The sequence below is a fragment of the Ictidomys tridecemlineatus genome, unplaced genomic scaffold (assembly GCF_052094955.1).
Source record: "Ictidomys tridecemlineatus isolate mIctTri1 unplaced genomic scaffold, mIctTri1.hap1 Scaffold_3593, whole genome shotgun sequence".
Lineage (NCBI taxonomy): Eukaryota > Metazoa > Chordata > Mammalia > Rodentia > Sciuridae > Ictidomys > Ictidomys tridecemlineatus.
The window spans coordinates 48,727-75,208 of record NW_027522437.1 but is presented as its reverse complement, the minus strand read 5'-3'; the positions used below and the strand labels follow the sequence as shown (position 1 = coordinate 75,208).

The window sequence follows — 26,482 nt, the reverse complement described above, 5'->3', positions numbered from 1 at the left end:
AAGTTCCAGGGATGCAAAACCTAAAGCTGCCAGGGCCCTTAAGGCCCAACCTTGGGATTTGCATAATATCCCTCTGCCACATCCCATTGGCCAAAGCAAACCACAGGCCTGCAAATCAAGGGGTGGGGAAACAGACTCCACCTCTTGGTGGGAGCGGCAAGTCCCATGGAGGTTATGTATCTGTGGGTTCCACATCCTCAGATTCAACCAACTGCAGAATGAAAACATTCGGGAAAAAATTGAGTCTTTGTGGAACACACACAGATTTCCCCCCATCTATTCCTCAAACAATAGAGTTTAACAACTATTTACACAGCATTTACTTTACATTAGGTATTATAGGTAACCTGGAGATGATTTACAGTCTATGAAGGATGTGTGTACTATGCCATTTGGTAGAAGAAACTGGAGCATCCATAGGTTTTGGTGTCTGCAGGGGTCCTGAAGCCAGCCTCCCACAGATCCTGAGAGATTCCTTTACTGAAGCCGCACACAGGGATGGGTTATGGCCACTTTACCTATCCCACTCCTCTCTCTGGGACAAACCCACTACAGAGGGGTCTGGGGGACGAAAACCTCAAATCGGTCCATGAAGTTGGTCTTCAAACTTTCTGTCTTGGCAAATTCATTCACTCATTCATTCATCAGACCCTCACAGAGGGCCTACTATGTACCAGAGATACACAGAATCAGATATGAGCAGGGTAAAAAGCAGAGACTCTGGAGTCAGACAGACATGAGTTCATGTCTTCTTTCTATCATTTATACTCTTACCTTGGGCAAGTGGGTTTTTTTGTTTTGTTTTTGTATTGGGGATTGAACTCAGAGTCATTTGACTACTGAGCCACATCCTCAGCCCTATTTTGTATTTTATCTCAAGACAGGGTCTCACTGAGGTGCTTAATGCCTCGCTATTGCTGAGGCTGGTTTTGAACTCCTGATCCTCCTGCCTCAGCCTCCCTAGTTGCTGGGATTATAGTCATGGGCCACTGTGCCTGGCCTTGGGCAAGTTTTTGAACTGTCTGAGCTTCTGTTTCCCATTCTGTAAAATGTGACAGGCACTCAATAGGGCTTAGAAGACACCACGCTTCTGGCAAGAGGAGCATCCACATTTAGGAGATGTCTTGCTCATCCTTTCTTCAAGCTCTGACTCGGGCACCCTCATGAGTTGGGAGAGGTGTGTGCTGGCCCCGCTCATCAGCCTATCAGTATGGCCCGCACAGAGTGTTCAAATGACAATTGGACTCACTGATTCCTGCTGCCCCTCCACAGCTCCCTCACAGCCTGGGGGAACCTGCCTGTCTGTTTGGGGCTTCTCTGTCAGAGCAAAACCTCGGGGAGGACAGAAGCCAGGTCTGGTTCAACGTCCTGACTCCAGGGTCCAGCACTGAGCAGGTGCTCAACAAATGTACTTTCCTTTCTCTGCGGGTAAAATGGACGTCTCCAGAATTTTCAGCAGAGATCTTGGAGTCTCTGGGAATCTTTCTATTCCTGCTGGGGCGGTGTGGGCGGGGGCTGGTAATTATAACCCGGCCAGGGCTCCCCGCAGCCTTCTTCACCCATCGCCCCCAGTTCCAGCTGTTGTCCTCGCCGCCCCTGCTGTCCCTTCCAAATACTGCAAAAGGGGCCCTGGAGCCGGTGTGATGCCTCATTAGCCCGCAAATGCCATCCCTGTCGCCCCTGTGGGGGGCTTGCTGGCAGGCCTGGCCTTTAAAACACACAAGTTAATTCCTCCTCTGGGCTCGGCCGCGGCGCCCCACCCCCCTCCTCACACCTTCCTCTCGGCCCGTTCCGCTCTGCTCCCTGCTATCTGCACAGCGAGGACAGACTGTACCTCGCAGCAGCTGCTAAATATAGACCGCAGCGGCGGAATATTCCTGGCTGGGGAAACGGAGCTGGGCAGGGTGCAGGGCGGCTCTGGCAGGGGGCTGGGGGCACCTGGAGGAGAAATCTGGGTCTTCCTGGGCAGTGTCAGAAAGCACCCCTCAGCCTGCGCCAGCCGGAGACCCGGGAAGAAGGACCCCGCTGGATCGCCTTGGTCTGTCTGGCACGATGCCCCTCTTCTGGCTCGGGGGAGCTGTTTCTGCTCTCCTGGGCCCAGAACACACACTCGCCACCCTCTCCCGACCCTCTGCAGTGGGGCATGATCCCCGGAGAGTGGCTGGCCTCAGGCTGTAGAGCCCAGTCTCTCATCTGGCCACCCCTCTCAGTCCCAATACCCAATCCTTGCCCTTCCCTCCCATCTGTGGCTTTCTCTGCCTCTCCTCCTGAAGGCTTATCCTCTCCAAAGTCCTTACTAGAAGGACGAAGTCCCCATCACTGACATCCTCATCCCCTGTGCCCGGCGCTGGGCAGGACACCTGACCACTTGCTGCTCCTCGGGCCTGCAGTGCTCTTACCTCCAGTCCCTGTGGCCCATACCCTCACTCCATCCAGATCTCTACCTCAAGTCACTTCCCCAGAGTAAGGCTGCTCTAATCTCTTCATCCAAGTCTACTCCCCACCCTGGCTTATGGTCCTCCCTTGCATTCATCACTACCAAACATATAGCAATATGTCAGTAAAATCTCCAGATGGTCCTGAATGTGCCCTTTGCTGCATTCCTGGTGCCTAGAGCAGGCACATAGGAGGCACTCAATAAATACTTGAATGCATGAATAGACTTCCCCTCGAACCCTCTCAGCAATCTTACAAAGAGGCACCCTCCTCCCCCGGCGCACACGGGAGCCAAAACTTAAAGAGCCCCAAACATTCTCTGAGTTCCATGCCCATATTTCAGTGGGCCCCTGGAAGTTCTGGAGGTTTCTTTCCCCCATCTTCTCTCATCCTAAAGTCAGTATGGCTCTGAGGCCTCCCTGACTCCATTTCCCGCCTTGGAGCCAAGCTCTACCGCAGCAGCCCGAGGGATCTTGTTAAAATAAAAACCTGAGCATGTCACTCCCTGATCAGAAGTCATCCATGAGCCCGTGGTGGTGGCGAGGAGGAGGGGGAAGTGACTCTCACACGTGGCTCACGGGAGCGTAATCTGGTACAGTTCGGCATTATCTGTTGGGATTCCAAATGCATGTGCTCTTTGACCCAGCTTTTCTACTTGCTGAAAATTATCCTGCAGATATGCTCACACAGGCACAAAATGATGTATGTATGAGGTTATTCGCTGTAGCAGTGTTCGTGGTAGCAAAAGATTGGAAACAGCGTAAGTGTCCATCAATAGGGGAGTGTGCAATAAATTTTGGTGTATCCATAACAGGCATTAAATAGAAGAATTAGGAAGCTCTTTATGGACTGATATGGAGTAATCTTCAAGACATATTGTGAAGCAAAAGAGCAAGCAGTGTATGCCTATAGCTACCATTCATGGAGAAAATAAAACAAATACATGTGTCTTATTTTCTTATGTATGCACAGAATAGCTCTGGAAAGATTCACAGGAAAATTACATTGGTTGCCTTGGGGACACAGACTGGTTGGCTTGGGGACGGGATGGGGTGAAGAATTGCCACTAAATACTCATTTGAACTTTTTGAATTTTGAACCTTGCAATGTCTAATCTATTTTTTTAAATGACTTAATATTTTCCAAGTGAATGAATCCAAGATCTCCTAGGATGCACACACCTAGCAGCCACCTTTGGGGTTGCAATTACCAGACTAGGGAATGGGAAGTACTTTCTTTTTAACATTTATTTAATGTTTTCTAAAATGCATCACTTGAGCAAGGAGGGAAAAAGGAATGAAGATGCTATGTGGAAGAGAACGCAATTCTAACTGCGCTTCTAGACTGGAATCCTCCTTCCTCCAAACCAAACAAACCCACAAACAAGAACCCCAAACCCAATTCATCAACCCCCACCTCCTGTCATTGCCCTTGGACTAAAATCCAAGGCCCTCAGCTTGGCTTAGGCCATCACAGTTCCTGCCGCCTCTCCACATGGCCTCCAGGCTCTGTTGACAGTCCCCTGGGGCCTCAGTCACTCTCCTCCCTATTTTGTCTGCTCGGGGCCTCTGCCTGGAATGCTCTTCTCTGGAGTCTCCATCTGGCTGCCACCTTGCATCCTAATTGCCCGGGCCCAGGCCTGCCCCTCCTCCTACAGTCCTCTGAGCCCCATCATGGCCTTTGATAAACGTTCTGTGGTGTCTGATGTCTCGTCTCTCTCCTACTCTGGGGGCAGGGACAGCACCCCAGTGGAATCAGCAGCTCTCCCAGCTGTGTGACCTCGAGTGAGTCACTTCACCTCTCTGAGCCTCCATCCTCTCACTGTCTTCCCTGGCACTCTCCCAAGGCCCCTGAGAGACTAGTTAAGTCGTAACCCCAGAGTAAGGGAAGTGGGGGTTGGTGGGTGCTGCACCCCTGACTGGAGGGGGTGTGGGGGGAGTGGGTTGTGGGAAAGCGACCTCCAAGCGTTTGCCTCTCCATCAGATCCTCAACAGCAGCCCGGTAAGCAGAGCTTTCAAACCCCCGAAAGAAGCCCTCCCAGGTCTGCTGAAAGGGACCCTCGCGACCCCATAAGGACTGGGGATGCGCCTGCCTCAGATGAGCCAAGGACTACCGAGGCCGCTGAGTTCAGACGCTGAGGTCCTGCCTTTTGTCTTCCTCTAGTCCTGCAGGGCCCAGCCCATTTTTCTGTTGCCCATTCCGCCCTCTTCCTGCCCCGCTGCCCCTCTTTCCCCTGGCCCGGAGTCTCCGGACCCCGCAAGGTGCCTGTCTCAGCGTCCTCTGAGGCACACGTCAGCCTCGGTCAGAAGGCTAGAGTTCAAGTCCCGTGGTTCTCCACTGCCCCTTGGGCACCGCCCGCCACCAGTCTCTGCCTCAGGCCACGCCCCTTACAGCCCCGCCCAGGACCCACCCTCCGGCCCCGCCCCTCTGGCCCTGCCCCGCCCCAGATCCATCCTCTGGCCCTGCCCCTTACAGCCCCGCCCAGGACCCACCCTCTGGCCCCGCCCTTACAGCCCCGCCCCGGACCCACCCTCTGGCCCCCGCCCCTTACAGCCCCACCCCAGATCCACCCTCTGGCCCCGCCCCTTACAGCCCCGCCCCGGACCCACCCTCTGGCCCCGCCCCTTACAGCCCCGCCCCGGACCCACCCTCTGGCCCCCGCCCCTTACAGCCCCTCCCCGGATCCACCCTCCGGCCCCGCCCCGCCCTCACCGGTCTTAGGGTCCACGGTGAAGTGGGGCTCGCCGTCCAGCACACTGTACACCAGCCGGGCGCTGCTGCCGTACGTGGGGTCATCTGCATCCGAGGCCATCACCTGCATCACGGACGTGCCTGAGTCCCGGGGACCAAGCAAGACAGGGGGTCACCGCAGCTGTTGTACTCCTCCCTCCCACCTCGCCCACCCCGGGGAAGCTGGGAGAGGAGACCCTCTGGAGGTCACTGAGGCCAGCCCCCTCACACACCCCATTCCCACACCGAGTCACAGGGGCTGCACCCCCCCACCCCCAGGCCCTCCTAGTGGCCCAGGGGTTACCATGGAGTCCGGTCTGGATGTCACCTCCCCAGGGTGGTTCCCGGCAGTGGGGCTCTGAATGTGCTCCCTCCCCAACAAGACGGGGTGCCCCTGGTCTCCCGGCACCAGGCTGAGGGAATGGATTCTGAACTCCCAGCACAGAGTGGCTGGGGGCAGCCTCTCAAAGGTGGTGGCAGCAATCATTATCCCGGTTAAGGTGGCCACAGTGAGAGTCGGAGCGAGGACCAGAGACCAGGCACCTGCCTCCTGACCCAGAGGTCTAAACCACTCCAGCCCCTTTGGCCCCACCTTGGCAGTAGGGGACAGACAGCCCAGAGGGACAGCTGAGTTCACTGGGGCTGGGGGTTGGTGCCTCGGGGCCCCTGGGCAGTAGAACTCAGTGCCCAGCTTTCCCCTTGGAAAGCAGCTTGGGCCGGTGCCCTCCCTGCCCCTCCCCCGGGCGCCCAGACAGCCCCCCGCAGTCCCGGGCGCTCGTCCTCATGCTCTGCACGTAGCCTGCTGGGGAGAGTATAAATTGGATAAAAGTCCATCAAACAGCGGCAATTAAGTTATTGATTTTCGACGCTGCCTCATTAAACTGGGAGCTTCTCTCGGCCTGTCCCAGAGATGGCTCTAATTTGACATCATGTTCAATTTGACGAAAGCAGGGCTTGGGACGTGAGCCTGGACCGGGTGGGGGAGGGGTCAATCGGAGGGGCCAGCGAAGCTGTCTAGTCCATCTGAACCTTTCCAGAAAGACGGAATGGGCTGGAAGACCCAGAGGGAGCCTTGGGGGCTTGAGATGTAACCCAGTGGAGGGAGACTGAGACCCCACCTCAGGGACATGCCCTGTGCTGGGTGGGCATCTCCCACGGGGATTGGCTGGGACGCTCCCACCAGCGGGGCTGGGCTCTCGGGCTGGCACAGTGGCATTCTGGGAGGTGAGGCCAGTTCACTGTTTGGCTAATGAGTGAGCCTGGAAGTGCTACTGCAGCAGTTCTGCTCAGCCCAGCCCGCTGCCCGCCTCTCCCGCCTCCCGCCTGGGGCCCTCGATCATTCCAGACAGACACATGTATTTATTTTTCACTCCTTTGCATTTCTCATTTCCCTCTCTGGGTCCCCCTCCCAGCCAGAGCCTCCCAAGCCGGCCCTGCAATGCGCCTCTCTTTGGCGGCTCCAGCTCCATGTCAACCGTGTCCAAGTTGCCCTGACAAGCTGGGGACAAGCCCCCTCCCTCCTGTTGCTGGTGCCTGAGACCTCCTACTCAGTGCTAAGGACACGGCCCCAGGTGTTTCCTGACTACACAGAGAAGGAGTACCACTCCACCTGGCTTTACCAGCCCCTTAAATCCATTACCTCTAACCCTCTGAGCATCTCAGAGATGCAGAGTGGGCGCCTCTAATACCACAGGGGAGGACACAGGCCAGACAGGGTGGAAGACTTGACTGAGGTCACAGTGTGAAGTAGCTGTGGGATTCCAAACCAGGACTGTGAGGCCAAAGCCTTCCTGGGTACCAATAACAGCATAAGCAGGGACTGTGGGGACAGTGGCTCATTGTACGGAATCATAATCAGTGGTGGCACTGCCATTTATTAGACTTCTGACCCTGGACATATCATGAACCCCTTCATGCCTCAACCCCTCATTCATGAAATGAAGTGACAGCATCACCAAACTCCGGAGATGGGTTTGAGAATTCAAATAGATTTTCGTGTTCAGCACCAAGGACAGTGACTGGGCCACACTAAGAACCGGATACATGCAGGTGGTTGCTGTCTGGGGGCCCGCAGGCCAGCGCACAGTGCCATCACGCCTCCCTGGCAGAGGTATTGAAATGGGAGAAGATACATAAAGCATCAGGCTCCTGACGGTGCTCCATAGACGGTGGCTGTTGGATGTTAGGAGGGAGGATCTCCACTCACTCCTCCTGCCTGTTCCCTCCACCCCATGGGCAAGGCACAGTGTCGGGCTGAGCAACTCCCCAGGGACATGGCTGAGCACACTCTCTCTCCTTCTCTCTCTCCATGGCTGCATCCCAGGGACTCCCGCGGGGATGATGGAATCATTTCCCCAATCTGGGATTCTTTATTGCAGCCATTACAGTTAATGCCGACACGTGGGGACGGCGAAGGGCCAGTGATTCACCACCGCTCTCCCAGGCCCTGCAGGAACGACTTCTTCAGGCCACACACCCTCCCACCTCCCCCAGTCAGAGGCTCCCTGGAACTGGAGACAAGGGGTCCCAGGCTCATGGCTGCTGTGAGCCCCTCAGGGTCATCCTTCCTAGGTGGACCCCCCCCCCCGCCCAGGCCCAGCACAAGGCACTGCCACGGCCAGTCTGAGATCTCACTACACCTCTATGACATAGGTGGAGTGGGGAAGGGATACCCCACCTTTCTGACATCCACTGATTTCTGTGGTGTAAATACTCCCACCATGGCCCAATTTCAAGTCACGAGTGTGATATCACAAAACTTCTGAAAATCGATATGCCTTTCATGAGCTGAAACCCGCGATTACATATTATTATCCAATAACAATGATCACTACAGATTGCCTTTGTTGAATTACTACTTTATGCTGGATACCCTGGTGCCAGCCATAGTACGGGTTATCTCATGGAAATTATGCAATAAGGCCCTGCCGTGAGCCCTGCGGAAACTTCCACTTTCCAGATGAGGATGTGGAGGCTGAATTGAGCTCGGAACTTCTTCATGCCCAACGTCCTCAGTGACGGCACCACCAAACCCTTTGTGAGATCTCAAACAGATTCCCACGTTCAGCACCAAGGACAGCGCCCGGCTGGGTGCTCCGGGTAAGGAAGTCGCAGAGGCAGGATTCAAGCGCAGGTGGATCTGATGTCCAGACTCACCTGGATCCTGCCTTAAAGGCAAGAGGGGGTCAGCTGGAGTCCAAGTAGATGGCGAACGAGAGAGGGAAAACTCAGAGAAGGAGAAGGCGGGGAGAGGAGAGGAAGGGCGGGAGTCTTGGGCAGCCGGTCCAAGCCCAGACTTCCAGGAGTGGATTGGGGTCGCTGGGACAAGCAGGGCACTGTCCATGGTGCTGCCCACCAGCCCTTCCTAGGAAATGGTGCTTGAGAGCCTAAGTCCAGGCTGGATGAGGCCAGGAAGGCTGCCCAAGGGATTCTTGGGTAAACAGGATCCTGGGGCTCAGGGGTTCATGAGAATGTTAAATATGGACAGGCAGGTCCCCGAGGGCACAGAACCCATGGCCCTCACCCTGGCTACACATCAGAGAAAGCTCTTGGGAGTTTTAAAATAAAACTGACGCTGAACCCCGTCCTAGAGCAGCTAAACAGGGCTCTTGGGGTGGAGCCTGCGGAGGGCATTTTTATAAGCTCCTGGAGCCACGCCCTGACTGAACTGATGAGAGAACAGAGTCACGGAGGGGCTGGTGACTTCCAGGGCCACATCATTAGTAACGAGTAGGGGGAAATTCCAAGCCAGCTCTGCCCAGCCAGCAGGTCACTCTCCTGGGCTCAGGCACCTGTCCTGAGATTGACACCAGAAGGAAGCACCAGGTGCCTCACACCCACCAACCGTGGAGAAGTCACAGTCCTGAGAGAAGACACTCCTCACACCCCCAAGGAGAGTGGGTGAGCTTTGGCCTCAGGGTCCTGGGTTCAAATCCCACCCTGTCCTCACGCCCCGCCCTCAGCCAAGTCTTTCCCCGTCTGGCCTGTTTCCTCACCTGCGCTATTAGAAGGTCCCACCTGTATCTCTGAGATGCTCGGAGGGTGAGAGATGATGGGTCCAAGAGGCTGGTAAGGCTGGGGGGCAGTGGGTGCCCACGGGAGCTCACTCCTTCCCTCCTCTGTATAGTCAGGAAGCAGCTGGTGCCAGGTCCCGGGCCCTGTGTAGGCTCCCCTGGGCACCAGCATCTGGAGGCAGGGACTGGCCGATTTCTCATGGTGTCCGGGTAGCTCTCACAGGGTCCATCCCGGGTGGAACTGGAACCTGTGTCCTGCTTTGTCCCTTAACACTTGCTGTGGGGGTGGGGGTGCGACCTAGGCCCCAGCGGGCTCCAGGAGTGGGTGGCCCTGCGTGGAGTGGAGCTCGGGGACGGCACACAGCTTCTCACTGCAGCCCTGTCCCCAGCTCTGTGCGTGGCTGCAGGAAAACCACTGAGCTGGCCAGCTGACGGGGACCCGGTCCCCCTTCTGCAAAATGGAGATCACACCTTGTCCCCCTGATCCCTGAGTGTGGGGGACCCCTTGATGGGAAGGCAGAAAGGAAGCACTCCAGAAAAGAACCCGGTCCTCAATGACGGTGTCATTACCCTGAAGATGTTTGTGATTATTACCACCCTGCTTCTTCCCTACCTCCTCTGCTACCCTGCTGGGCCTGGGGACACCCCAGGCTCACATTTAGCTTCTCAAACATTTGTAAAAAAAAAAAAAAAAAAAAGAGTCCCACCCCCTGCTGCTGCCAGCGCTGCACGGAACACTTTCTATTAAAAATTAAAAACCACTTGTCGAGCCCAGGGACGCTCAGATCACACAGGAAACAAACCCTCCCCAGCTCTCCCCCAGCTCCTCTGGATCACGGCTCACAACGCTGGCTCACTGGGCTGCTCTTGACCTTGCTGCCGGCCACCCACACAGGGCAGCTCAAGGTAGATGAATAACACACAGGGGAGGCAGGGAGGCCGCCCCACAGGAGGTGAGGCTGCAGGACCGAGAGGGACGGGTGGGTCCAGAGCCCAGCAGAGGAGAGGGGAGCACCGAGAGGAGGGGCAGGAAAGTGGGTTCGGGGTGGAGAAATGAGGGACCAATGGACACAGGCCAGACACGGGCAGAGAGCACAACAGGAAGAGGCAGAAACAGAGAAAATGGAATAGAGACAGAAACACCTGTGACGCAGGGAGGGGGACAGCAGGAGGAGGGACAAGGAGCAGAAAAGTGAGGTCAGGCACCGTGAGCGAGGGACCCTGCACACACCCTTCTCCAGGGGCCCAGGCTCCCCCACACCCTCCTGTCACTCTTTCTTTCTTTATAGATCCCAGTCAGAGTCTGCCCACCCAGGCAGCCCCTGCGCGTCTGTGTGAGCCTGATAAATTCCCCTGAGAAAGAGCACTCTCCTGCCACCCCAAAGTGAGACCCACGAGCTCCTCTGTCCCCTCAACATTTACACGCTCCATCGCCATGTGCTCCATCGACCTTGTCTATTTGGACAGCCACATTTTAAGACCCCTCAGAAGCATCCTCTGCCAGTTTCTGTAAGTAAGCATTGGTGCTCATGATTCACGAGCGTGCGTTCCTCCCACACCTAGAGAGCACCCACTCTGTGCTAGGCCCTTGAAGGCGGCTTTATCACCTAGCCCCCAGCACCCCACGGGTACGTGGCCTGGCACCAGACAGAGCTCATGTCTGGTGGATGATTTGTCGATGGGGAAAGACAGAGAGAGACATGGACCGCTCCTTCCTGTGCAAATCACCTGCGCCCCAGGGCCATCTCCTGAAGGCCAGGGCCTCTGCTCCCTGCTGCCACCTCTCCCCACCGGAGACCTCCCGGCCCCTCCCCGACCTGGGTGGCGAAAGCCAGTGCCGTTGCTAGGCAAGGAGATATTGCACATATAGATCTTCCTGGACTTTAATTAAAAACATCTTTAGAAGTCGTCTCTGCAGAGGCCAGCGATTGATTCCTGGCTTGGGCCTGAGGGCTGCTGAGCCACACTCTCTCTGGCTGCAGATGGGACAATCAGAGGCTCCCAGCCTGCTGCTGCCCTCCCCAAATGAGACCCTTGGGGAGCACCGTGCCTCCTGCCTTCCCCTTCCCTCTCACCCCCCAGCCTTGGATTTAGCCATCCTCCTAGTCTCCCACTTCCATATTCTGTCCTCTCTCAAGCCTCAATTTCCTTGGCTGTAAAATGGGGATGTCAGCTTCCTTGGAAGAGCTCCTGGGAGGACTGAATGCGATTAGAGGCTTTTGGACTAGAGGTTCCTGTGCGAGAAGCGGCCAGGACTGTCCCCCGGGGAGCCACAGATGCTGCCCAGGGTCTTGGGTCCCGTTTCCAGGTTCTGGGTCTACTGCTGCGGCTCCGGCTCCAACCGCGGAGACTGCGACGAGTCACTTTATCTCTCATTGCGTTTATTTCCTCATTGGCAAAATGAGGACAGTGATACCTGCCCTGCTTATTCCCCAGGATTGCGAGGATAAAGGAAAATCGCTCTGTGAAAGCCGCGGTGGCTGATAGCTATTATTTAGTGAATGTCCCAAGAAGCACAGGCTCCACTACAAAACAGGCTCTTTCCGTCCATTACAGATGCTGCTCACAGGAGTCGGAGAACACAGGCCTGGGCTGCGGCAGGGCCCTGCCCATTCCAGTCTGTCGAGCCCCTGTCCTGGGGCCCAGCAGTGCCAATTCCAGGGCACATAAGCCACTGCCTTCTCACCCTGCTCACAGCAGATGCCACTAATCCGTTGGGGCGCTCATTTCTGCCGTGCCTCGTCTTGGGTTCCTCAACCCAGCCCTGGTCACTACCAATTGATCAAAGCTGGTGCAGGAGATGGAATGCACCTGCCACTTGTCTGAGGTCAGGGGCAGTGTCTTGCTCACCTGGGCATCCGCTCTTACCTAGCAAAGGGCTGTGTACGTACACAGTAGGCACTAATAAGTGTTTACTGAATGGAAAGCAACTACTTCTTTTTCTATCCTTGCTGGGTCAAAGTACAAAGCAGGTGCTCGTCCATGTTGGCTGAGTTGGGTGACTCATCTTGCAAGCTCTACAAAACCAAGGACTTGTGATCTAATGGGTTTAATAAACATTTGTGGATTTAATTATATTACTTCTCTTTACATCCCCTGCATTGCCCAGAAAAAAATGTAGTGGTTGAACTGGGTTTCTCATTTCTGTGTTCTAGTAGTGCCAAGTACAGTGTCTGGTACACAGGTGCATTAGTAAGCAGGTGGAGTTAGACTGAGTGTAGACCCTACGGGATCCTTTCTGTCCACTCTAGGACAGGGGTCCCGGACCCTACAGGGAGAGATCACCCGTCCAGTTCCTCTTTATTAAGCTCACTCCCCTGTGGATTTCATTCAGCCTCCCTCTCCGCTGATGGCTCCCCGAGTGGAGTCTCTAGCCCCTTCGCGCTGCCGAGGTTCAGGCCCCTAGGTCCACCTGTCCCCTTGACATCGCCACTTGGACTTCCAGGGGATGTCTCAATCTGGACACGTCCAAGGATGAATTCTTAATTTATTTTGCAAACTTGTCCTTGCTGGAGCGCTGAGTTTCAGTCTCTGTCTCAGTCACAGCGGCTCCAGCTCCATCCAGCTCTGGGGGTCAGAACTGCAGCACCTGCCGGTCTCCGGGCCTCCCACCCTACAGTCCCCGCAGACCCCTTCCACGCCTGCGTCCCACCTCTCCTCACACCTACACCCACCCCTGCCACCGCACCTGGCGCCTGCGCAGGCAGCTCCTCCCCACGTCCCCTCCCTCCTCCCCCGTCCGCCCCCTACAGTCTGTTTTCACCACCACAGCCCAGTCATTCTTTAAAAAAAAAATAAGTTGGCTGGCCTCACCGTCGGGCTCCCTGTATCATTCCGAGTACAACTGAAAGCCTTCCACGGCTCCTGGTCTTGCGTGACCCAGCTTCTCTGGTCCTTCCTCTGAGGTACCAGACGTACTCTTCTTCAGCCACACTGATGTCCTTGCTATCCCTCAGGTATGACCAACACACTGTGCCTCAGGACCTTGGCACCTTCTGTTCCCTGTGCCCTGAACATTCTTCTAAGTTAGTGGTTCTCCAAGCGCGGTCCCAAAACCAGCAGCATCACCTGGGCATTGGTCACCATTTCAAAAGTTCCCGACCCACTGAATCAGAGACCCTGGAGTGGCGGGAGCTGGGGGCCTAGGTCAGCGTTGGAGCCCTTACCTAGCCTGCTCAGGGCCCGGGTTCCGTCCCGGCACCACAGAGACAGACAAATGAACCTGGGGTGGGGGTGGGGGTGGCCATCGGTGCTTTCATGAGCTCTACAGGTAACGGGGGAGCACGGTGGGGTCTGGAAACCACCATTCCCCAGAGCTTTTCCCAGGTTCTCTTCCTCGAGCCTATGATCGAGTGTCCACTTAGAATGTCCCTGACCCTTCTACCCACAACATGACCCCCCAGATCCCTGCCTGCTCCCTGTTCTGCCCCCTGCACTCGTGGCTTATGCGTTTCTTTCCTGTCTCTGCTCCAGCGTGTGGACCTCAGAGCCCCAGAGCCTGCAGTGCCGGGCACATAGTAGGCCCTCAATAAACACCTGTGAATGATATGAACGACCCCCTTTAATGCTCAGAAGGGTAGCTGGCCCAGAGGAGGACAGGGAGCGGCCACGGTCACTGGCGGCTGGCCCTCCACTCCAGGATCTGCTGGCTGCACCAGGCCCAGCGTGGCAGGTGCCCCTCCCCAGGAGCGCGGCTCTGGGCCCCCGGCACACTTCCCTTCCCTTTTAAAGTCTGAGTGGTTTAATTTGCGAGCACTGCTGCCTTTCATGTCCCAAGCTGCGTCCCTGCTCCCTCTGATCTCCGAGGCTGCCCAACCCTGCTGCTGCTTGTCGGCCCGCCCCCCGCCCACCCGGATCAGGAGGCTCAGTAATGGTGACTGATTTTCAAAGCTGCCTGGAGCCTCCGCGCGCTCCCAGCGTCAGGTTGGCTTCTCCTTCACAAAGTTGCTCAAATAAAACAAACTGATTTAATTTCTGCCGCCTCCTCCCTGCTCCTGGTTCCCTGGCTTGTCCAAATTGAGTGGCCGGCCCAGCCGTGGGAAGTGGTGAGCTGGGACAGGGAGACGCGGTGGGCTGGGCGTGGGCCAGAGCCTGGGTACGGCTCGCTCTGCCTCCTGCTCTGTGGGCCTTGGATGAGTCATCGCTGGCCTCTGGACTGAATTTTCTCATGGTGACACCAGGACTTGGCCCCTCAGAGTCTGGGAGCCAAGCCCAGCAACCGGCTGGGTCAGACGTGCCCTGTGACCAGGGTGGTCTCTCCTCCCTGGGCCTGGCCTTGCTGGCTGTTCAGTGGGGATGTGAGTCAGACCTGGCCCTGGAGCTGCGGAGAGGAGGCCGAGAGCCTGCAGGGGGCGGGGGAGCTGTCTAAGGTGCAGCTCTGGGCCCCTCAGACCCGGCCCTCCTGCTGTCTTTCTGGTGTGTTCCATGCGCAGATGTGCAGGTGAATCTGGAGCACGGGCAGCCGGGACCTGGCTTCTTAGGCCGGGGGAACAGTGGGTGGGGTGGGGCTGGGGACCCGGGCAGTCAGGGACTGCAGCGGCCTCTGGCTTGTGGTGACCTTGGGCAAGTCTCCATCTCTCTGAGCCCCAGTTCCCTAGGGACAAAATTAACCTCCAAGTTCTGCCAGGCTCTTTGCCCCCGACAACTTCCAAAGGCGTCTCCCAGCCCAGGGCTCTGGGGGACCTGTTTACTCAATGGCCGCTCCAAACCTCTCCCTCCACCGGCTGCCTCAGGAGCACCCGGAACTCGGCGTATCGGAAACCGACGCGGCTCCCCCTCCTTCTCCCCCAGCTGCTCCTCCAGCTCAGGAAATGGACACCGTCCACTCAGCCACTCAGGCCGGAATCCCACAGCACCCTTCCCTGTCTCCCACCCCCACCCCTAATCTACTGGCAAACGCTGTAGCTCTACCTTAAAACAGACCCACAAGTCGACCCCATTTCAGCACCTCCACTGCCACCGTCTTGTTCCAAGGCACCGCAGGGTCCCCAGCTAGGTAACTGCAATGTCCCCCTCCAGGGGCCACGGGCTCCTGCCTTTGCCACCTGCGCGTCATAGAACCGCCACGAGATCCGGTTAAACTCAGCCAGATCCTGTCCTTCTTCTAAATGAAGCCTCCGCGGACCCCCAGAGGCTCAGCGTGAAAGACAAACCGTGGCCGTGGTCTTCCTGCCTGGGATCTGGTCACAGGATGCTGCCTGCCTTTTCACTGCTGCGTCCCCAGTGTCTAGCACACAGTAGGTACTCAACAAATATCTATTACATGAACGCATGAAGGAACTGTTCCCACAGACCACGGCAGGTCGCGAGCGTGCACAGGCCTGAGTGCCCCTCACTGGCCACGCATGTGCACACAGGTGTGGGATGCGCGTGTGTGTCAGCCCCACGTGTCCCTCGAGGCGCACAGCCCATTCACACCCTTGCTGTTCCCCGTCCTCTCCCCTCATCCTTAGAGCAGAGATTATGCTCCCTCCAAGAACCCAAGGACCCCCGGCCTCTGACCCAGGCTTTGTGAACCCCAGGACCCCGGGCCTCGGGGAGGTGCGGAGACGGCACAGAGCCCGTGGCTGTGGGGAGCCGGCCGTGGAGTGCTGTCGGGGACCCGGTGCTGCTCCCTTGTAGCTGGCTCTCGTGGCTAACGAGGTTGGGGAAGGGGTGCGGCGGGTACTGGCTGTGCCCTCACCCTGTGACTCCAGTTCCTCAGGAGCCTGGGCTCTGTGGTGCTGTGATGGCCAGACAACAGTCTGGGGACCCCACAGGGTCCTCCAAACTTCAGCCTCAGCGTCCTGCTCTGAGCCTGGCTGTGCCCGATGTCTTCCTGTAGGTGTGCCTTTCACTGTTTGCTGCCCTCTCTGTGCACCTGACTGTGTGCAGCTCCCTGGCTGCTGGCAGCCACCCCGGGGACATGCCACTGTTCTGTGTCGGGCCTCTCTGCGTGGGCCTGGGTCCCCAGCTGTTGGCCAGTTGGACCTACCTCCTGGGAGGTGAGCCAAGAGGTCTGTGCCCAGGAAGGGCTGTGCCCCTGCACAGAGCCACACCTACGACCTCTGCCACATCCTCGCACACAGCCCCCCAGAGACAGGGACCTGCCTGTGGACGGGGACAGGCCACCGGCGTGGCGATGGCTGCCTGGGCTTGTGCCTGGGTCCCGTAGGCTGCGGAGTCTGCCCAGAGGCTCTGTCTGCCCGAGGGCTGTTCCCGACGCAGGGGCCGAGTGTGGCCGGGTCCAGGTGCCAGGTGGAGTCTGGGTGTGTGGCTGGGTCCTGGTCCACTGTGACCTACTGTGGCTGCGGTGGGTGGCAGGTGTCCCTGTGTACTTGTGCCTGGAGATGGGGTGGCATCCCGGGGGGCTGTGGCCAAGGGCTGTGCTGTATCTGGCTGCAGCTGAGCCTCCCTGCGAGTTGGGCCCAGGTCTCGGCTGGCGTGTGGCCCTGTCCTATGCTGCCTGTGCGGGGGCAGCCTGGGAGCGGGCTCCTCACAGGGGGACAGCTGAGCTCGTGCGTGGGGCTGGGTGGCACCCGGGTGTGCTGCTGTGTCTGTGCCTGGGACTAGTGTATGCCTGAGTGTGTCACCGAGTCCGTGTGCAGGCTGTGAGCGTGGATGTGGCTGAGGTCACAGGTGTGCCCCTCCGACCTGCTCACATCTGCACCGGGTGCCCCGGGCAGCAGTCCCTGTCCCTCCTGCCCCTCCCAGCACCTGGCAGCACCCGGGGACGCGTCACCCTGCTCCCCCCGGAACCCGGCTCCCGCGGCGCACCTGTGGGCGAGAGCTCGGCCACACTGCCGATGTAGGGGCCGTGCAGGAAGCGGGGCTCGCTGTCGTTGATGTCCTGCACCTTGATGATGAACTCCGACTCCGGCTCCAGCAGGCGGTTGGTGGCGCGGTCCCGCGCCTGGGCCCGCAGCGTGTAGAAGGTCTTCTGCTCCCGGTCCAGGCGCTCCATGGCATGGATGTCGCCCGTCAGCTCGTCGATCAGGAAGATGGTCCCAGCGCCCTCTCCCGAGATGGTGTACTTGATGGCACCGTCACCCTCATCCGAGTCCGAGTGGATCTGGGGAGGCGGGAGGAGGGCGGAGTGAGGGCGGGAGGAGGGCGGGAGGGGGCCCCTCTCTGCCGCCCACCCCGGCCTGGGGGCCCATTCCTGTGCACCTCTCCTCCAACGCACCTGCACCTTCACCTTCGGCCCTGTGGCCCAGAGCCATCTGAGCCGTCTCAGGCCTGGGGTGCTCAGCAGCCCTCTGGGGCTCCGCCTGCTGCGGTCCTGACCTGCAGCCTGCCCTCCCTGGGCCGGCGCTCTCGGCCTCAGAGGGCGGTCTGAACACATCCTTCCTGGCTCCCAACCCTCCCGTGGCTCCCTGTCCTATATAAAGAAGTCCAGAGATGCTTCCTTGCAGCTTGTAGAGCCCTTGGGCTCCGACCTTGAGCCCTCAGCCTTATTATCTCTCTGCCTACTGAAAATCCACTGGCCCTGCAAGGCTCGGCTCCAACGCCAGAGCTGTCCACTTCCAAGATCTCTCCACATCAAGCTACATTACCACGATCAATCTTCCAAGATCAGGGTAGCCAGGGCTTCTCAGACCTTGCTGTGCAGCCTGATCACCTGGGCATCTCACTAAAATGAAGCTTTGGACTCCATAGTCCAGGGCAGAGCCTCTGGGTTTGCATGTCAACGTGCAGCCGAGCTGCTGGAGCATGAGCGCACCCTGGGTCACGGGCCCGACTCCCCAAGGCTTCAGGTGAGCGTGCACCACATGCCTCTCAGCCAGCACAAGGAGAAGCAGTCCCGGGCCTTGGCACATGGAGGGGACGAGAGTGAAGGGAGAGGGAGGGAAGGGGACACAACCGCAGGAGCACCTGCTGCGTGCTGGGCAGGGTGCCAGGAGGCCTGTGCCCTCATCTCATTCAGCACTTTGGGAAGTAGACTCTGCTAGAGTCGGCCTTGCTCCTCGTTATTATTACTTTTTCCTACTGAGGACCGGAGAAGTGGGGTGAGGTGCTTCATGTTGGACCACCAACGGCAGCCTGACTCCCTGCTGGGCTCTTCTGCTCCACCCTAAAGCCTCTGCAGAGGAGCCCCCAGGAAGGAAGAGGGGTGCGGCCTGGGCACGCCTTGGCTCCCGTGTCATTGTCCCGTGTGTCCTCTGACAAGTCACAGTTCTCTTGGGCTGCTTCCTCATCTGTAACTCCAGCCATCAAGTAGCAGGAGTTGAAGGTCCACTGAGAGGAGAGTCCCTGAGGCCCTTCGCAGCTGCCCAGCACCAGCGACATGCACAGTATCTAACAGTCGGTGTGGTGGGGACCCTGCCTGTGGAGTGGCCTGCAGCAGAATCCTGCTGGGCCAGGCAGGAGCTCTGTGGTGGCCGGAACAGGGGGACGTCTGAGGGGCAGAGAGCAGGGGTGGGGGAGGAGGTGGGCTACTGGCCGTGGGTGTGGAGGGTTTGCGCCATGGTAACCACTGGTACCACTAGACCTGTCTGTGCCAGCTGAAGATCATAGTAAGTGTCCAATAAATGACAGCCGGCGTGACTAGGATATGATCTCCAAACCATCTCTGTGGGTAACTGGCTCCGTCCTGCTAGGCTCCAGAGCTCAGGCGCCTTTTAAAGCACGGAGATCTCCTGGGGGAGGAGCCAGCAAGTCTGTCTTCTCAGCAAAGAGAAACACCCAAGACTCCACCCTCCAGTGCCCAAACCTCCCAGGCAGCCCTGAGCAGGGGGATCCATCTCAGGAAGCCGGGGACTTTGGACGGGTCCTCGCTCCCTCTAGGCGTCCGTGGAGGTGGGGTAATGAACGAGACGGTCCCTGAAGTCCCTTTCAGCGTGGGCTGCCGTGGACCCGGCCCCCTTGGCAGGGAGACGGGAGCCAATGAATCCATCCCGTCAGGGAGAGGGAGGGAGGAGCCCGGGTGTAAATTCTGCTGGTAGAACGTGGTGTCTGAAAGGTGGATTATAGAAGTGCCATTTGGAAGATTGAATGGCCCATAAACATTTTCATATTTCATTAGCCGATTAATGGGCATCTCTCTCTTTTTGGCGAGTCTGCTGATTCTCAGCAGAAATTGCGGGGAGTAAATGGAGGCGTCGGGTGGAACCTTTCCGGGCCCCCATCCTGTTATAGATTGCCCCAATTAATGCCCGTCCTGGGCTCCGCCGAGAAGCCTTCTTCCTGTCCAGTTACTGTTAATAGATTTCTCATAAGTGGCTGGATTGTAAAAACCTCATAACTCAGTTTAATGCCCCCAATAAAATCATCTCAGGACGTGGGCCCTGAATCATTGGCACTGCCCGGGCGGGACGAGTCCTGTCTCCCGGTGGCTCTTCTTGCCCCCTTGCCCGGGGACATGCAGCGGTAGGGGTGGGCTTTGTCCCTCTTGGGGTACCTTCCCCCTTCCCCCGTTATCTGCTGATTGAATCAGCGAACGTTTCTGAGCACCGAGGCGGCCTCCGTGCCTCGTGGGGACAGTGAAGGGACACATTCCTCGTCCCCTTTCTCAGATGAGGAAACCAAGACGGAGAGGGAAAGTCCGCTCCCCACGGGGCTCGGTGTGGGAAGCCGGGCGCCCAGCTCTGCGGCTCACCGATGTCATGGCCGGGGACTTGGTCACTTCCCCTCTCCGAGCTCTGTTTTCCCACCTCAGAAATCAGATGGAGCCCCCCCGCCCCCCCCCCCGGCACAGGTTGGTGGGGATCAACGGAGAGCCTGCTGGCGATGACCCAAGCTCTCTGCAAGTGGCCTTCCCTCCGCCGCCTGGAGCCTGGACATTGTAACTCAGACCTTGGACAGGAATCACTGATCAGGGAGGAGCCGGGAGGAGGGAGTGGAACCCAGAGGTGACGTCATCGATGTTCTTCTGTGAAGGGTGACACGGAGCTCGGGCCGGGCCGTGGCTGCTCTCTGGGGAGTCAGCAGGGCCCACGGCACGGGTAGGAGCTAAGAGTTTGGAGTTGTGGATGTGGGGGGGCGGGATCCTGGTTCCAGAGCAGAAAGGGAGCATCTGACTCTGCCCTCGACCCTCAGCTCTGAGTAGAGGGTGGAAGATGGCGCTGTCACTTACTGAGCACCTACTGTGTGTAGACCTGCCTCAGGCGGTCCGCGAAAACTGAAGTTGACTTTGGGAAGTGTGAAACGCATCCCCGTCTCCAGGTGGAGAGTCTGAGGTGGGCCTGGGTCTGTCTGACCCCCAAGGGCCGTCACCCCTCTGCAGCCTCGGGAATCCCGTGAGCTGCTTACCGTCTGCAGCAGAGGAGGAAGGGGGAGGGGAAGGCGGGGGGCTGGGGGCTGGGGGGTGGCCTTGCACCCAGCAGGCCCGGTCATCGGTGGCCTCTTCTCTGTGACCTCCACTCCTCCGATTGGAAAAGGACCTCGAATCACAAGTCAGGGAGGCTCACGGGCTCTGGAGCCAGGAGCTGTGAGCTGGCTTTCGCTTGGCCACTGACTGGCCATGTGGCGCTGGGGCGGTGGCCGCCCTTCTCTGAACCTCAGTCTGTCAAATGTAATAAGGCTGGTGTGGCTTCCCCACACATTCTAACATTCGTAAGATAGTACACGGAAGCTTCTGGCACATAGTAGGTGCTCAATGCAGATCAGAGTCCCCTTCCCCTCCCACTTTGTCCTCCCCATCTCCTGACACGGAACATGGACTCCCAGCCTGGCTCTCTGGGCACCTGGCTCTTCCCCAATACCTTCTTGCCTCTCAGGCTTGGCACCTCCTACTCCAGGCAGCCCTCCCGAGTGCCCTGCACTCCCATGCACACGCCTCTCTGTTCCACTCTCCCTGGGACATCTCTGTGTACTTCTGTCCCCAGCTGCCGTCGGGGGCATGGTCTGATTTCCATTCCTCTGTGTTTGAGCTCCCCACACCCGGCATCTACCAGGACCTTGGCAATGACAGCAGAGAAACCCAGGGGCATGGGCGGGTTGAGTGTGTGTGTGTGTGTGAGTGTACTTGTACACCTGTGTGTGTGCACAGATCAGTGTGAGACTGCAGGCTCCTTGACAGCAGGGCACATGGCTCTTCCCGTCTCCCAGCGCAGGGCAACCCGTGGGATAAACGAGAAATGACACACAGCTGACCTCGGGAGGACCCAGTCACTGTTCAGTCCAGGCACACTGGATCTAGACCAGGAAGGACAGTTACTGGACACCTGTTATGATCCAGGCACAGTCCCAGACCCTACCATCATCCCAGGGATGTCTCATAATGATTCTGTGAGTCAGAGACTATTCTCTCCCCATTATACAGATGGGCAAACTGAAGCCCAGAGAGGGTCCAAATCTTACCTCAAGCCACACAGCTTTTGTTAAAGGCAGCCTGAGGCCATCTGACAGCGCACCCAGGATTCTCAACAGTGCATCCAGCAAGGCCGGCCCCAGAGGAGAAATCCCCCCAGGGCGGCCTTCCATCATAAACACCAGGAAAAACACAAGAGTGATGGTTTCCTATCCCAGGGGGGCTGAAACATGGGATTTACGAGGCCATTAATTACTTCCTCCTAATTAAATCAAAATTAAATGCGAGCAGAGGTACGTTTTCCTTATTAAAGACAATTAAACGGACAGTGCGGCTACGCAAATAAAACGAGTCCGGGACTTAAACGGAAAGCAAATCACATAAAATGCCTCCCGGATCGCGGGGGTCTGCTCACAGGGGTGCTCCTCGTAAACCGGGAGTCCATCAATTTTCCTTAAATATTAGCAACTTAATTAAACCTGTTCTCCTCCCCACTTTAATCCTGCCGTATATCTAAAATAGATCTCGCCGCCCACAGGAGTTGGTCATAAGTGCTGACCCCATAATTCTATCTTTTTCAAAAAATTAAAAATCCTACAAAATCCACATGCAGCTAACAGAAGCCTCCGGGGAAATTACAGTTTGGAAGGGGATTAGTGTGAGCCCGGGCTTCGTGGGCATGCTGCCAGGTTGCTGGGGGTGGTCTTGCGAGCAGGTGAGTGGGGGGCAGGGCTTGGGAGGGGGCTGTTTGCGGCCTCCGTGACAATCACCACCGAGGGCCGGCGGCTCCTGTGGGTGCCGACAGGAGCCGGCTGGTGACTGATGGATGGAGGAGGCGTCTGTAAAATAGGTTGCCGTTGGGCCGGGTTCACTCCGCAGGGCTCTGTTGCTAAGCTACCTTTGGAATTCAACAAGGACGGTGCTCGGAGCGGCTCCCTGGGGTGGGGGGACAGGAAACAGTGAATTCACTGAAACCATGGAGAAGTCCTTTCTCCTGAAGAGCGAGGAGCACACGGCAAGAGTGTGCGTGGTGCACACGTGTGCACACACGGGCCCTTGTACACACCTGAGCTCAGCTGCCCAGGAAGGGGCCAGGTGGATTTTTAAAAGCCCAAGTTCACACCCCTCAGGTGGAGGGAGGGCTAATAACCACCTCCTGCAATTAGTGGTGAGACTCTAGGACGTCCGGGTGCCCAGATGTCTCTGGGCTTGGGCTGGGTTCGTGGAGGCTGTGCTGATGGGGCTGGACATATCTGGGTGGGACTTGAAGGATGAAGACTATCAGCAAGCGCAGGGCAGGACGGGGCTCTCCTGGGTTTGTGATGGGTGCTCGCTTGATTGTTCTCCCGCCACCGCCCTCCGAGGAGGTCTTGGTAACAGGCTCACTCAACAGAAAAGGAAACTCAGGCTCAGAGAGGCTAAGCACATGGCCAGAGAGAGATCAGGAGCAGCAGAGCTGGGGCCTGGGCCTGGGGTGGAGCCATCAGCCCCCGGCCAACCCCAGGCTGCTCAGGGCATGGGAAGGTGCACCCTGGTGTGAGCGCCTGGAAGTGGCCTTAGCCTGGAGAATGGGGCTACAGGGGGAAGAGGAGGAGGAGGGGCCGGACAGCAGTGGGGACAGCAGTGGGGACAGCAGTGGGGACAGCAGTGGGGACAGCGGTGGGGACAGCAGAGGTTGTGCTAAGAAGAGGCAAGGCCCCGGCTTAATAGGGGCTGGAAACGGAGTGGGGAGGAGCGGGGGTCAGGGCACCTGTTTATGGTTGATTCTGCGGCCATGTTGCTGTGTGGCCTTGGCATGAGGCGCCCCAGCCCGGAGCCTTGGTTTTCCCTCTTATGTGACCCTCCCTCCGCGGTCAGCAGACTCGTTCGTGCTGCTGAGAGGCTACAGGCCAGGGGCGGGCAGCGGGTCTCTCATTCATTCAGGACGTGGGGGAGGCACCTTGCAGACGCGGCCCCCTCCTCTGACATTTGGGCAGGTGCGTGAGGTCCTTTCCAGTCTCTCTGGGGTCTCCCTGGACCGCAGGCCTTTGGCCAGGCCTGGAGGTCTTGGCCAGGTCTGGACAGTCAGGCCGCGGGTGGCTGCTTCTCACCTGCGACTCGGAAACCCCAGCTCAGGCAGCTGCAGATGCTGGAGGGCCACTTGCCTGCTGCGTGGCTCCGGCCCCTGCCCTCAGCTTCCTGGCCCCCAAAGGGAGTACCGACTCCCACCTGCAGCTCAAGGGTTCAGTGCTTTGTAGGTGAATATTAAAAAATAATGATGACGACCCAAGCCAGCCCGAGGCTCAGCGCTCTCTCGCTCAGGTCTCTTTACATCCTCAGCAACCTCAGGAGGTGACGCCCGGAGCCCCCCTTCCACAGAGGGAGAGACAGTCTCAGCGAGGCGCAGTAACTTGCTCAAGGTCACACAGGAATGGGACGGCAGAACCCAGCCTCCGCCAGGGGTGTCTGCCCCCGAAGCCGGTGATCTGGGCGCTCGCCTGGCTTGCAGTGGGCACAGGCCCCTCCCTCCCCGCCCCGGCCCTGGTGGGGGTCCACAGTCCCGGGCTCTGTCCCTCGGCTGCTGGGTGATCTTGAGCAGCAGGCGGGGACCTGCTGAAGCTCTCAGCTCCAAGTTGAGGGTCAACTGCAGCCACAGGTGGGAGAGGAAAGGGGCCGAGGATGGGGACAAGGGTGTCTAGACCCAGAGCAGAGCTAGCTTTCCCGGAGTCAGACCTGCAGGCTGACCCGAGACTCTCCTGCGTCTGTCAAAGAGCTGACTCCTGAGCCTTAGAAATGCCCCACCTGGAAACCTCAGTCCTGGCCACCACTACTTCCTGGGAGGCCACCTGGTCTTCACAAAAGCCAGAGAACTGTCCCTGGGCACTGCCTGCTTCCCCCCTGCAGTCACAGCCACCTGTCACTTCAACACCTCACTGCAGACCCATGGCTGAACGGGCCAGGCTCCCTCAGGCCTCGAAGGCTCCACCCTCTTCCCCATCAACCTGCGGAACTCCTACTCATACCACAAAACCCAGGCAATGGAGACCATTTACGAGTGCCTAATCAGTGCCGGGTGCTGGCTCGTGAGACTTTTTATCTACCAGGGTGTCGCCGTCACTTTGGGGAGCCCCAAATGGCAGAGATGGGATCTTACGCACCTTTGCCTCCCCGACATCACACCCGAGCCCCAGGAGGACTGACTGAATGAATGACAGTCCTTCTCAGTCCTTTACATTCCCAGGGCACAGACCTTCAGCCAGAGGCGCAAGCACACCCAGGGCGCGCGCGGGAAGGTAGCTTCATTCATTCATTCCTTTAATGAGCAGTTGGTGAGCTAATGTCTGTGCACTGGGGATCTAAAGGTGAGCAAAACAAACATGGCTTGATAGGAAAGAAACACATTAATTGCACAATCAAGCAAACACATGCATAATTAAAGTGGGATGAGGAGAGACACAGGGACCTTGAAAGGCAGGGAGTGAGGACCTGGCCTGGGCTGGCTGGTCAGGGGGGCATCTTGCAGGAGGGGCTCTGGAGGAGGACAGCAAGGAGCAGTGGGGTGTGGCCGGAGGGAGCCAGGGCGGTGGTGGGGGCTTTCAGAGGGCCCCAGACCCTGGAGTGGCAGGAGGGGGCTGCAGGAGAAGGGATCTCTATAGTCAATGGACGGAACTTGGGCTGACCCCAGGAGGATGGAAGCCATGGAAGCCTTTTAGGCCAAGTGACCGGAGCAAGCCTGTGACATGAGGCCATCTGCAAACTTGTTTCTAAATTCCCCTGGCACCGGGGGCAGATGGGCTGGCTTTACCCCTCACTGTTCTCTCTCCTCCGGGATGACGGAGGGACAGGGCTGAGAGCCGTTGCTGGGGCGGTGGAGAAGGGGGCTTCATGACCCGGCGGTGCCCAGGCGGGCCACCCTGAAAGGAGGGGTGCTGAGGGCGTAGGGAGGGCCGGGCGGGCCCCACTTTACCTTGCCCACGTACAGGGGCTCCGTGCCGGTGTACTCCTCCACCACGAAGAACTGGTTCCACACCCAGCCGCGCTTCACGCGGCCGGCCTGCGCGCCCTCCTGCGCGGCCTCCTGCCCGGCCCCGGGCGCCGACGACGGCGCGGGGCTGCCCGCCGCCCACAGGCGACCCAGCAGAGGCAGCAGCAGCAGCAGCGCGGGCGACAGCGCAGCCCCGGCCCGGAGCGCCCTACCGTCGGGCCGCGGCCTCATGCTTGGCTGCGCGGGGCCGGCCCGGGAGCATGGACGGGGGCAGCAGGCGCCAGGCTCGGTCGTAGGACGGAGGGGCGCCGCGTCACATGGTGGCCTCCGCGTGGCCGCCGGGACGCCGCCCCCGACGGGGCACCCGACCGGCCCGCGGCTCTGATAGCCGCCCAGCCTCGGGGCCGTCCGGCTGCTGGGGGTCGCGGCGGCCGCGCCGAGGCATGGACAGCAGCCGGGAGCCCAGGGCCAGCCGATCAGCAGGCAGCGCGGTGCGCCATGGTCCCCAGGCAGACAGCAGGAGGGGCGAGGACGAGCTGCTCCGATCCTTCCGGGACTAGGGCGCCTCCCGAGCCATCCAGAGCCTGCGGAAGAAACAGAGACGTCCAGGGCTTCTGTCCAGGGCCACCGACCTGCACCTGGCACTGCGCAGGGTGGGACAGACACAGTAGTGGCCAGTGGAGGCCCTGGCTTCCTGGAGTCCGCCGTGTAGTAGCCCAGCCCCATCCTAGCCTGAGACCCTTCCTTTGTCCCTGATGGCCCACCCTGCTGTCCCACCCTGCTGTCCCACCCTCTGCCACCCCTCTGCGCCCCTTCTTCACTGCCCCCCCCCAGCTTCTTCTCACTGTTGGCAGCCCCAGGCCCAGGGGGCAGGGACCTCAGGCTGCTCCTCCTGCCTCTGGCCGACGTCTCTCTGCCCGGAAACCCCCCAGCCCCCTGCAACTTTCACAGGGGTCTTCAAGACCCGGCCTCCTGGGGCTGGGTGCGGCTCCCAGCCTGCCGCCCACCTCCTGCCCCCCCACTGCAGCACGAGAAGCCACTTCAGCCACATCAGGGACCACCTCCTCTGTCCCCTGGATGGATGGAGCACTGGGGTCCCGTTTGGAGGTG

The 26,482-nt window shown here is 58.7% G+C and overlaps 1 protein-coding gene across 1 annotated transcript in view; it reads right to left on the bottom strand.

The window, feature by feature from the left end:
* Cdh22 (cadherin 22) overlaps positions 1-26,482 on the bottom strand; it is a 112,637-nt gene that overhangs the window by 38,099 nt on the left and 48,056 nt on the right. The window contains exons 2-4 of the mRNA XM_078036419.1: positions 25,355-25,956; positions 16,935-17,229; positions 5,149-5,268 (exon numbers count right to left, since the gene is read on the bottom strand). Of these exons, the coding sequence (XP_077892545.1) occupies positions 5,149-5,268; positions 16,935-17,229; positions 25,355-25,603 (664 nt within the window). The 5' untranslated portion in view covers positions 25,604-25,956. The remainder of the gene's footprint in view (positions 1-5,148; positions 5,269-16,934; positions 17,230-25,354; positions 25,957-26,482) is intronic.